Here is an 11,601-nt window from a genome sequence, read left to right as displayed (position 1 = left end):
AAAGCCCCGACTGGTGGATTGCTGCAGTGATGGTTGACTTACTACAACTTTCTTCCATCTCCCGACTGCATCTCTGGAGCTCAGCCACAGTGACCTTTGGGTTCTTCTTTACCTCTCTCACCAAGGCTCTTCTCCCCCGATAGCTCAGTTTGGCTGGACGGCCAGCTCTAGGAAGGGTTCTGGTCGTCCCAAACGTCTTCCATTTGAGGATTATGGAGGCCACTGTGCTCTTAGGAACCTTAAGTGCAGCAGAAATTTTTTTGTAACCTTGGCCAGATCTTTGCCTTGCCACAATTCTGTCTCTGAGCTCTTCAGGCAGTTCCTTTGACCTCATGATTCTCATTTGCTCTGACATGCACTGTGAGCTGTAAGGTCTTATATAGACAGGTGTGTGGCTTTCCTAATCAAGTCCAATCAGTATAATCAAACACAGCTGGACTCAAATGAAGGTGTAGAACCATCTCAAGGATGATCAGAAGAAATAGACAGCACCTGAGTTAAATATGAGTGTCACGGCAAAGGGTCTGAATACTTATGACCATGTGATATTTCAGTTTTTCTTTTTTAATAAATTTGCAAAAATTTCTACATTTCTGTTTTTTTCTGTCAAGATGGGGTGCTGAGTGTACATTACTGAGAAATAAAATGAACTTTTTTGATTTTTGGAAAATGGCTGCAATGAAACAAAGAGTGAAAAATTTGAAGGGGTCTGAATACTTTCCGTAACCACTGTATGTATTAAGTGTTTAATGGTCAAAATCTTCTTTTTTTTATTTAAAATAGTGTTAATATATGTTGTTTTCGCGACCCCAATATTGTGCATCGTCACAGCCTTTATGTCCCCACCACTTGAATAAAATAACAACAAACATGCGGATTAAAGTTGTGAATCCTTCGCTTTGTTTACTTTCGGCTCGCTGCAGTTACACGGAGCGGCCTGTAGGCGTCACTGTAAACCCCTCAGCGAATCAAAACACAGCGAGTGATTGTGGCTGGGGGCGGGGGGGCATGACGTCATTGTTGGGGGTATTTTCAAGATGGCGCCGGACTGTGGCCGGAATGCCGCAGCTCACCGTTGAGGGATTTATTTAATCTTCTGCTCCGGCGGCGGCGTTAACTTCGCAGGACGGAGAGGAAAATATCGTTGTGTTAAAGATGTTACATCCGGCGGGTGTCAGCAGGTAACGTTGTGTGTGAAGTAGCCCTGGCTAAAATGGTAGCTCTTTCCTCCAAGAACAACAAAACCTGCTGCTGCTGCTGCTGCTGCTGCTGCGGAGCTCGGCCGACAGGGCAGGAGGAGGAGCCGTTGCGAGATTTTACGCCCGGGGCCGAGGCTCGTCGGGCGGACTGAGAGGTCATGGCAGCGACGGAGGAGAACGGAGGGTCGTTCGCCGTCGACTTTAACGAGAACGAAGAAGAAGGAGGAGGAGGGAAAGCGGGTAACAAGGATTACGTGGGTCAGGGAGCTGGGAAGGGTCACGTCTATGTGGCCGGTAACGGGAGGAATGTAAACACAGACGCCCCGGGACTCGAGAAGGAGATAATGCTGGATCTGGTCACCGCGGCGGAGGAGTGCCTCCCCGGCCGGATGACTGACAGCTGTGTGATTCCGGAGGTTTGCGGCGACCTGAACGGATTTACTGAGTCACTCGGTCAGGAGGAGCCGACAATGGAAGGAGGAGGAGGAGGAGGAGGAGGAGGGGAGGTCGGCCTCACGGGGACCACAGCCGCTTCCTGTCCAGCTGTGCTTGCGGGTCTGTTTTCCGCGGAGACAGGCCGAGAGATGCGGGAGCACCCGGCGGGGGAGAGCGAGGGGGAAACCCCGGATTCTGGCGGCGCAGTCCCCGGCACTTCTCTCCCCTTGGACCGGCTTCTGTGCACCGGGAAGCACCAGTGGAGCTGCACTTGCAACGCAGCGGCCTGCCTCCCGTGTCCGGATGTAAACATGCCCAACGGGGATCTCGGCGGTCCCGGTCCCGGAGCGGACATCGCTCGCTGTAAACACACCGGGGTGTTTTCCAGTCCGGACCAGAGACTCTGTTTATGCGACGACGTGGACTGTGAGGAAGTGAAAATAGCCAACGGTGGTTTACATCTCGTGAAAACCGCCACAGCAACATGTGACCGGCCCGACTCTGAAAACAATACCGACGTTCATTTCGACCTGGGGGCAAGGCAGGAAAAGGGGGTCCGGTCCGGATTTTGCGACCACAGCGGGACGTTGGGCTCTCTGTGCCCGGGGGAGGATGCGCCTGCTGCGGCAGAGCTCCCTCACTTCCTGTCCAAGGACTCCCCCGCCCTGGGATCAAGTGCCAAACTCCCCTCCAACCTGAACAGCGAGAGGCCCCTCTCTGAGCCCCCCATCAGGACGGAGGAGGAAGAGGAGGACTTCAGTGACCTCAGTTTACCCGTCAGGCCGCAGAGTTTGAGGACTAACCTCAACCTCGCCGTGTCCCTCAGCTGTGATGCCACCCCGTTGTCCCCCGACGACGAAGGGGGCTTTTATTTCGGGGAGGAGGGCTACGGGGAGGACTTCCGGAACGTTTTGGAAGCGGGTCGCAGGCAGAGCGCCCCGGACAAGCTGCCAGACCTGGCGGAACAAACGGGGGGCTCGGACCACAAGCTGCTGCCAAAGAGGTTCGGCATCGCTGATTTCTTCACCAGGTAAAATGAAGTCTCTCTCTCTCTGAGTCACACACAGCTGGTGAAGTGTCAACACACAATCAAGTGATGTGGTAAATATTTTAAAAACAAAACAAACAAACCGAACAACCTCTAACTCTAACACAGACCTGGTCCTGTGCACCTGTGTGGCCTACTTTACACAGCTGATGCATCTTATTAATGTGAGTATAAAGAAGTACACAATCCTCACTCCTCAACTGAGTATTGTGCCAATAGAAGAAATACATCTCCAGACACTTTCTCTACATTCCCACCATCCCTGAGAAAAGAAAGAACAGAAAGTTTAAACGTAAAAGAGATGGTTTGCACAACGAAGTCTTAAATATAGACATTCAGGGAAAGTAGTACGTGGTCACCTTTAAGTCTGAAAATATATAAGACTTACATTTTGTCTAATATACCAATTAGCTTTAAAAAAAAACAGCCAAAAACACAAAAGTTAAACATTTTATAAGGAGAGAAAAACAAATAAATCTGTCAGCATTGCATCAAATACAGAGATACAACACACACTGGCAAAAACACTCCAGACGCAAACAGCTTTTCACATGTTTCTTGGCAGGTAAAGTTGTTTGCCAGTGTGTGAAAGAACTGATGATGCTGCGACAGGAAACAGAGAGCTGTGGGAATAACGTGGACGAGGTTGCAAGCAAGGATAAACGCAGGATTCTGCAAGTAGAGAAACTAAACACCTTTTTAGATCCAATATTTTACCGTCGTGGCTCCCTGTCATCACATTTCACCATAAATAGGGATGGCGAGTGGATAAGATGCTTGCCTTTGCTGTGGGAGATCTGGGTTCAATTACCGCTGTGACTCATCCACCAATGTGGCCCTGAGCAAGACACTTAACCCCTAGTTGCTCCAGAGGCGCTTTGGCTAAAAGCATCAGCTAAATGAAATGTAAATAATGACATAAACACTTTCTGAAGGTCAGTTTTGTCCCACTCTCTCTGTTAAACTGCCTTTGCGTCTGAGTCTCAATGTTTCACAGTTCAAAATTGGTAAATCAACCGAAAGAAAATGAATCAACAACTATTAAAGCAAAAATGTCGTCAGATTAGTTGATAATTAAATTAATTGTTAGCTGCAGCACCTATGTGACCTGTCACAGATGGTTTAAATTTGTTTGTTCATTAGAGAGCAGAAGTTATAATCGTCACTTCCGGGCCGGCCTCCGCACCTCAACGCAAACATCTCTCATTCAGCATTTGCTCCATCTGCCTGTCAGATCAAATGAGGCGTGTTCCTGTTGTTTACTGCCCGTATAACAAAGACAAACCAGATTAGAAATTAAAATGTTAACCCGTGTTTACTTTGTGAGCACAGAAAGAAAAAACTACAAGTGAGGCGGCTTCTCTTCTGAAAACCATCTACTGCAGGGGCTCAAAGCTTCTTGTACTCACTAGATGTGTGAAAACAGGGCCCAGGTTCCAAAATACTGAAATTATTCTTAAATTCATCCCTTAGCTAAACATGCAAAGCGAGCCACACGACATACTGTGGTAGTAGCGTAGTTACGAATCCCAAAGAGATTTCGATGAGGTTTTCTTACTTCTGAAACAGAACCCAGAAGCTCCGGTTCCACTTTGGCACTCAGTGGAAGGGAATGAGATACGGAGTCCTGTTCTTTTCTCTACAGTATCATCTCGCCATCAGCTGGTCAACAGTGATGGGGGATTGGTCCCTTTGGCCATGTATTTTTCATCTCCCACCTGAGCTCGTAACCTCCTCCATCTGGTCCGGATGTCATTAAGTGAACGGATCTCAAGTTGTAATCAGGATCTGGCGTTTTCTCTGCAGCTGGACGGCTGCTGCGAACGTGACAAATCGATTTTTTTATTTGGAGATATTTGTTGTTAACTCATCTTGTTGAGGTCTGTCCGACGAGAAGGTGATTGGAAAAGAAATAAATGATATAGCATGTGAACTTATTCCACATATCCCAGTGTAATGGTGAAACTTAAACAGCAAAAACAAAAAGCTAGAAGCGCCTTCCTGTTAAAACATCCCACAAATGGTAATTATAGTTTCTTTAAAAACACAAAACAATTAAAGTGCACAGAGAGCTTCAATGCTGCCTGGACACTGAGGTTGGACAGGGTTGCTTGCATGTATCTGCATGTTACATTACAATCACTGCCTGCTTTCACCTCCTACCTTGTTGATCTGTGATCATCAGAAGCTTTAGTAAATATATTTTTTGCAAGCATGTATACTTCCAACTGTTTATATGTTGTTTCTCATTGAGCAACTAATCCGATTCTTCCCATAGAAATCTACCTGCGTTTGCTTTGTTGTTTCTAATCTCTCACACTGGAATTGGAAAGAAGTTGGGAATATTCAGATTACCCAATGCACAAAACTGTACCTCAGGGGCAGCCGGGTAGTCCACTAAGCAGAAGGTCGGTGGTTCGATCTGTATGAATGTGATTTCTGTTCTGATTTGCGGTCCTTAGCCTCTGCAATCAGTGTATGAATGTGGTGAATTAGTGCAAAGCTCTTCGAGTGGTCGCAAAGAGCAGAAAGGCGCTATACAAATCCAGACCGTTTACCATTCCACACACGTCTTTTTCTCCAACTACAGAGGGACAGAGAGGCCGTGGGGTGAATCCACATTTAATATCAGTTTCTGTCATTATAGAGGGATTAAGGACGATGTTAGCCGGGGCTAGTTGACCATTTGACACACGTATATCTGCGTCTTTTCATAGTCTCGGAGCTGCAGTCTGGGGCCTGTAGCTGTGTAATAGCATGTTAATCTCGTCCCAGTTCTGTGTATGTGCAGTAAGTGATGCAGCAGGGCCCAGCGAGCATTGACTCAGCCTCTTTCCTCAGGGCTTAGCCCACACTCACTGCTCCCTTTCTGCTTTCTGAAGGCGATTCAACCATCAGGCCGATTCATCGCACCGTTTAACCTCGACTGCCCTCCACTCACGCGTGAATAAAGATACTTTCTCAGTTCCTGAAAAGGTGATATTTCAGGCACGTCACAATCACAAGATCTGTTTCACACTCACAGATGGTTGGGCAAAAATATTATAGTCGTATCTGAGGAAACTTTTGAACCTCCCAGGTTGGATCTTTAGGTATTTTTCTTTGAGTCCCTCATGACGCAGCAGAGTTCAGGCGGCTCGTATCTCTGCTATGTCCAGGCCAAAAGCACAATACAGTCTAACAAACGTGATGGCAGGAAGCCCAGGAAGAACATTTAGTGAGGTGGACGCACCTGTACAGGTTGTTCTTAGTCAACTACTCTAAAAATAACTCTACATAACTCTTCCAGAGACATGGCCAGGCCTTTCACCATAACTACTTTTGCTGGACGCTATATTGTCCCAGAAATGATTGCAATAAAAAGATATTACTGTAATTTTCAGATCATTTTATGCCACCCGTTATAATGATAATTCAAAGAGCAATGAACCAAAACCAAAAAATCAAAATTGACTCTCGGGCTCTAAATAATTGCATTAAATAAATATTAAATATTTGGCATGCTGGCTCTTTCACGCTGATGCGCTCTCCTCTGTCATTCAACCCAAAATGTTCCCACACTGCAGCTGTGGAGTGCGGCTTTGAAACAAAGTCCATCCGGGCTTCTTTCCAAACACTAAACCCACCTTTTAGCCTTGAGTAACATGTTATCTTCACTTCACCTGGTTCACTGTGTGCCCCGCCCACTGTGAAACTCCGCCACGAGGACAGAAGCAGCGTAACCAGAAATTACAGCAAAACGTGTCTCAGCAGATTATTCTATTTTTTTTTTTGGTCTGTTTATTTTGCTTATTTGTGCCCAAGTCTTATAACGGTGGTGGGAAATCCTGCTTTCTATTCTGGCGTGATGTTGGTGATGCTGCTAAACTGTTGGAGACACTACTGATACGCAAAATAACCCCTCCAATATACTGCTAACATGAACATGAAAGACTGAATATTGATGTGAAACTACGCCTACTTGTGTTGTTGTCTTATTGTAAGGCTACCAAAATTACAGCTTAAATCAGTTTATGTTCAATTACCAAACCGATTCAGATGCTGCATGTTTGACAGCTGAAAGAAAGAACATTTAGTGGTGATATGTTTTGTTTTGTGCACTGACGAAGGCTTTAGTTTCTTAAATAACTAACTGCACTGAATACCTTTTACTTCACGTCTTCGTCCTGTGAGTTCAAACGTTAGAAAACTATGTAAATATTCACATATAATATCACCAACGTTACATGTTGCTGAACAGCAACGTGAGTGACACTGAACCGTGACAACATTCCTGTAAAAGACACAGGAGGAAGTGAAAGAGGACCAGCAGAGGTGGAGAGCTTCTGCCCGGTAAATGTTTCATGAATTTCCAGACACGACAGCACAGTTCAGAGCCAGAGGGGTGTTTTTTGTTGTTGTATTAGTGAAGCGGTGAAATCTTGTGGAGCTGGCAGGTGTAGGAAAGCTTCTGTTTGTTGAATCTCCGCCTGTGTCGGGCCTGGTTTTGGTTTGGACGCGGGCCTCAGCAGCTGGCTCTGAATGCCACGGCGTCTCAGAGGAAATCCAGACAGACGGAGAGGAGAGGAACGCCGAGGAGAAAACCTCCACGCCGGCTGTTTGGTTCACAGTGCTGAGGGCAGATCAGGGAGGGGTCAGTAGAGAGAGTATCAGATTCACCCGTAACAATATAACCAGTAATACTACTTTACTTTTTTTTTTAAACTGCAGCTATCAATCTGGAGCAGTTTTACACAACAAAACCTCTGACTGTTCACCACCAACGTTTGGCTCTTGACTTTCTAAAGGTGTAATTTATCCATCTGGAAATCACAGTGCTCCTGCTAACCACTTCCCATCTTATTTTCTAAGCAGCCCAAAGTTTCGCACAACTTTTAATTAGCAACAGAGAAATGGTCTTTCAGCTTCATCTGTACTTAAGATTTGTCTAAAATGCAAACAGGTGTTATATGAAGAGGTAGCTCTCAAAACACATTGAACTATTTTGAAAAAAGAGCTAATTGTGATTATTTTGACTGATATTGCAGCTGTGATATGATTTGCTTTACTTGGGGGAACGATCATTTTTACATCTAGAACATAATGTGTGCCAGCACATCTCTGCAATTTGTCATTTAAAATGGTATTTTGACACACATGTCGCCTTTAACTAATTTTGCACTTTGTGTGATTTGAAAATTGCAGTAGGACATATTGCTATTTTGATAAAATTTTGATTCATTGTTCAGCCCTAGTGCATTTGATTTAATATGGTATTGGTACTAGGGTTGTAACTACCGATTGTTTTCATTATTGTTTAATCTGTTTTCTCGATTAATCGATTGGTTTTCTGGTTCATAAAATGGTGAAAAATGTTGATCAGTGTTTCCCGAAACCGAAGATCACGTCCTCAAATGTTTTGCTTTGTCCACGACCCAAAAGTTATTCAGTTTACAGTCAAAGAAGAGCAAAGAAACCAGAAATTATTCACATTTAGGAAGCTGGAATCAGATAATTTAGACTTTTTTTTTTTTCTTAAAACAAAATGGTTATCAAAATAGCTGCCGACAATTAATTGACTGATCATTGCAGTTTTTATTGGTACCGATTTTGAACCCTTTATAGGTTAATAAGAATTCTGGCTTAAGCACAATGTTGATTTTCTAAAAAAAAAATAATAATATCATGGCAAACATTTAACTATCACTAGAACAACTGACCCTTCGCTAAGCCAAGCCCCGTATACACAGCTGGCCAATCACAGCGCAGTGTAGGACTCACTTGCTCTAACTGAGGTCCGACACTTTCATGGCTGCGCTCCATTCACTCTAAATGCAAAAGGAGTCGTTTTCTAGCTTTTTTTTTCTGCTGTATTTTTCTAAGATCTGGTCAAACGCTGTTCCACGTGCACTTGTCATAGTTACAGTTGCTACCCAGAGAGGTTGAAAGGATTTATTCTCTTTCCAAAACCTAAAACAAATCCAGAAATATGTCTGCTGTGGATTGATCCTAATGTAATGTTAGTTAGCTCACGCTGGCTGACTGAATGTAACGTAATAAAGTCCTGCTGTTCTGCTTTTTAACGACTGTAATAATGAATAGAGACCTACCCAGCTGTACAGGAACAGTGTTGATCCTTAAAATCGTTGTCTTTTGTCGGTGGCTCACATGTACTGTGTGATCGGTAGGCTTTAGCCCGTTAGACAGCCTGAATAAAACAAACAAATGTATAATGCAACTTTTCCAACAAATGTGACAATATTTCTCGGGGGAGTGCAGTAAAAGACGGTGGCAGCGCCGACAGTTTGTTGGACTTAGCAACAGTAAATAAGGAGGGAGGGGCTTAGCGAAGGGTCAATTCATCCCCCCCCCTCCCCCCAAAAATACAATTAAAGTTAAGGTTTATCTTTAAAGAAGATCAGCTGTCACTCAGTGGTGTTTAAAAACACTGAAGAAACCCATCTGCAATGTCTGTTTCTAAATATTCTGACGGGGCCGAACCAAAACAGAAGCCTGTTCCCCTCCTAATTCTTTTTGTTCTTTTCCATTAACGTACACGATCCTAATTAAATTGGCTCTGATGACCTCCGGGTTTAATTATTTACACACACACACACTTTCCACACCACTTTGGGAATTAGGTTAGATCCTATCACACAAACACACACAGTATCTGTTGCGTTGCATTCATGGCCTCTTTCTCTCTCTGCTAAACAAAACAAAGAGCCACACTGGGATGCCTTTTTTAAAATGTGCAGCTACAGGTGTGCCGTTCAGGTGTCTGACGCCCGCCAGGATATTAAGGCTGCTTCTGATGTGAGGAAGAAGCTTGATGTATCGGACACAAAGGGAAACATCAGACTCTGTTTTTCTCGTGCTGGAACATGAATAGTGACAACCTGGCCCGTTGTATTTAACCTCACAACACAGCTAGCAGCGCTGTTTCTTCTCTCCAAAAGGCAGACGTATCTGTTTGCTGTATTTGAGCAGCTGGATATTTGATCCACATTTGCATGAAGTGATCAGGGTTTTTAGTTTTAGGTTTAGTTATTAGGTTTCCTTTTTACATGTGTTCTTCGTGCTACCCAGATTTAAACCAAAAGGTCTAATGAGATTTGATTTAAAGAACAGCTCCCTCCAGTTTGTAAAACCAGACAAATGGGCACAAAGTTTAGAAAGTAACTTCCTCTTTTCTATTTCTGTTTCACTTGTTGCTTCAAGAAGTGAGAAAGAAGATAAAGACGTAGTCGACGTGGTTTTCGCCCAATTTCTGTCACTGTTTATGTTTTATAATTGAAACCAGTACAGCCTCTCTCAGTGGAACTAATTTTGTTATAGCAGGTATTAAAGGTGCATCTAAAAAAATTCAATATTATGGAAAAGCTTATTTGTTTCTGTTATTTAAAACAAAAAGTGAAACTTTCATATAGACACATTGAGAAAGGTCAAATGTTTCAAGGCCTTTTTTTGTTTTAATCTTGATGATTACAGCTTACAGCTCATGGAAATCAAAACTCCAGTATCTCAAAATGTCTTAAAATAAAATAAAATTAGAATAAATACCTAAGACCTAAGAAGAGCTCTAATCAGCTGATTAACTCAAAACAGTGCAAAGGTTTCCTGAGCATTTAATCTCTGCCTGCTTCTGGCGCTCACAATGAACATTTCCATGATTGTCAAATTTTTTTGAGATGTAAATATGGTTTGTTTTGTCAGCGTGGGTGGTATTATCTGTGAGGTTAACTGTTTGGTATCCATGGTAATTGGGGTTAGGACCTGATATAGAGAAAACAAGCCATTACAGATGAACAGTTGCAAGGTCAAGGTCCTAGGTCATTCCTATCGACTTGACACAAGCATCCTAACTTCCCAAAGTCTTAAATAAACTATCCTAACTTTAAATTTTTCACCAAATGCTTTTAGCTAAATCAGGCGGAACTTATTCATTGATCCTCATTAGATGTGTTTGATGTTGCGCTAGATAAACTGTCATTATAAAACATAATGTAAAGGCTGGATGTAACAAAAGTATCCTAGTGCAAGTCTACGATAGGAGATCGTTTAAAGACGAGCACACCATGAAAAACACGATGACGTTAGCCTTAAGTACCTTCATAGTTCACTTTCCTGAGGAGACCCACAATACGGGCCAGTGACGGCGCACAGGAGGAGCCACAACCGGTTTTCTTTTGCTGTTTGGACACAAGAGCTGCGTCTTACTTGTCTTTTCTTTATATAGCATCAACGCTCCGCTACATGCCGGATACAACGGGAGGCTGTGTCTGCCATCTTAGGTCCACTCTCTTTCTTTTATCTCCAGAGTTAGCGTTGTGTAACTTTGGATTTCTCGACAGAGGTTATAAACACCTCTGACTGACGTTGTTTTTGCTCCAGTTTTTTTGCAAATTGCAATTTTTTAATACATTTTAATTGAAAAACAAAGAAACAGCTGTTACAAAGTTGTTTAGGTTGGCGAGATGAGAAAAGTAGAAGTAGTCTATGAAGATGTTGGATTGAGTATTGAGGATTTCCTAACCGGAGATAAGAGAGGGTTCCTAAGGTTAGTTAGGATTTATTTCTTTAATACCAAATTGGTAAAAATCCTGTATTATGCAGGCTGCACTCTGGAGGATAATCGAGCCGATTTTGGGTCCGATTCACTTGATCCGAGACTGTTCGGAACAGATTATTGGCCTAAATGATCCCGTACTGTGAGGGGTTTACTCACATAATCTTAAGGTCGCCGACTGGATCTGAGGCACCCCGATTTTGAATCTCAACAGCCAATCAGTTCTGGTTTTTCTGTGCAAAACATGGCACACGAGTGCAACCATCTGACATTAACAGTCTGCCTCCATGTTTGTTTATGTCTGAAGTCGTGTTTGTTCGCTCTGAAACCGTTTAGTATAAACGCAGAGTGTGTGGTCCTGCGTCTGGACT

At 43.6% G+C, this 11,601-nt stretch overlaps 2 protein-coding genes across 2 annotated transcripts in view; one reads left to right on the top strand and one right to left on the bottom strand.

The window, feature by feature from the left end:
* The window catches only part of LOC123980692 (inactive ubiquitin carboxyl-terminal hydrolase 54-like), a 26,517-nt gene extending 25,158 nt beyond the window's left edge, over nt 1–1,359 (bottom strand). The window contains exon 1 of the mRNA XM_046065209.1: nt 1,246–1,359. Coding sequence (XP_045921165.1) covers nt 1,246–1,359 — 114 coding nt within the window. The remainder of the gene's footprint in view (nt 1–1,245) is intronic.
* LOC123980106 (TBC1 domain family member 12-like) overlaps nt 1,037–11,601 on the top strand; it is a 28,526-nt gene continuing 17,961 nt past the window's right edge. The window contains exon 1 of the mRNA XM_046064334.1: nt 1,037–2,664. Coding sequence (XP_045920290.1) covers nt 1,358–2,664 — 1,307 coding nt within the window. The 5' untranslated portion in view covers nt 1,037–1,357. The remainder of the gene's footprint in view (nt 2,665–11,601) is intronic.

The sequence above is a fragment of the Micropterus dolomieu genome, linkage group LG12 (assembly GCF_021292245.1).
Source record: "Micropterus dolomieu isolate WLL.071019.BEF.003 ecotype Adirondacks linkage group LG12, ASM2129224v1, whole genome shotgun sequence".
Lineage (NCBI taxonomy): Eukaryota > Metazoa > Chordata > Actinopteri > Centrarchiformes > Centrarchidae > Micropterus > Micropterus dolomieu.
Note: the sequence above shows the minus strand (reverse complement) of the source record. Positions and strands in the feature narration are given on the sequence as shown.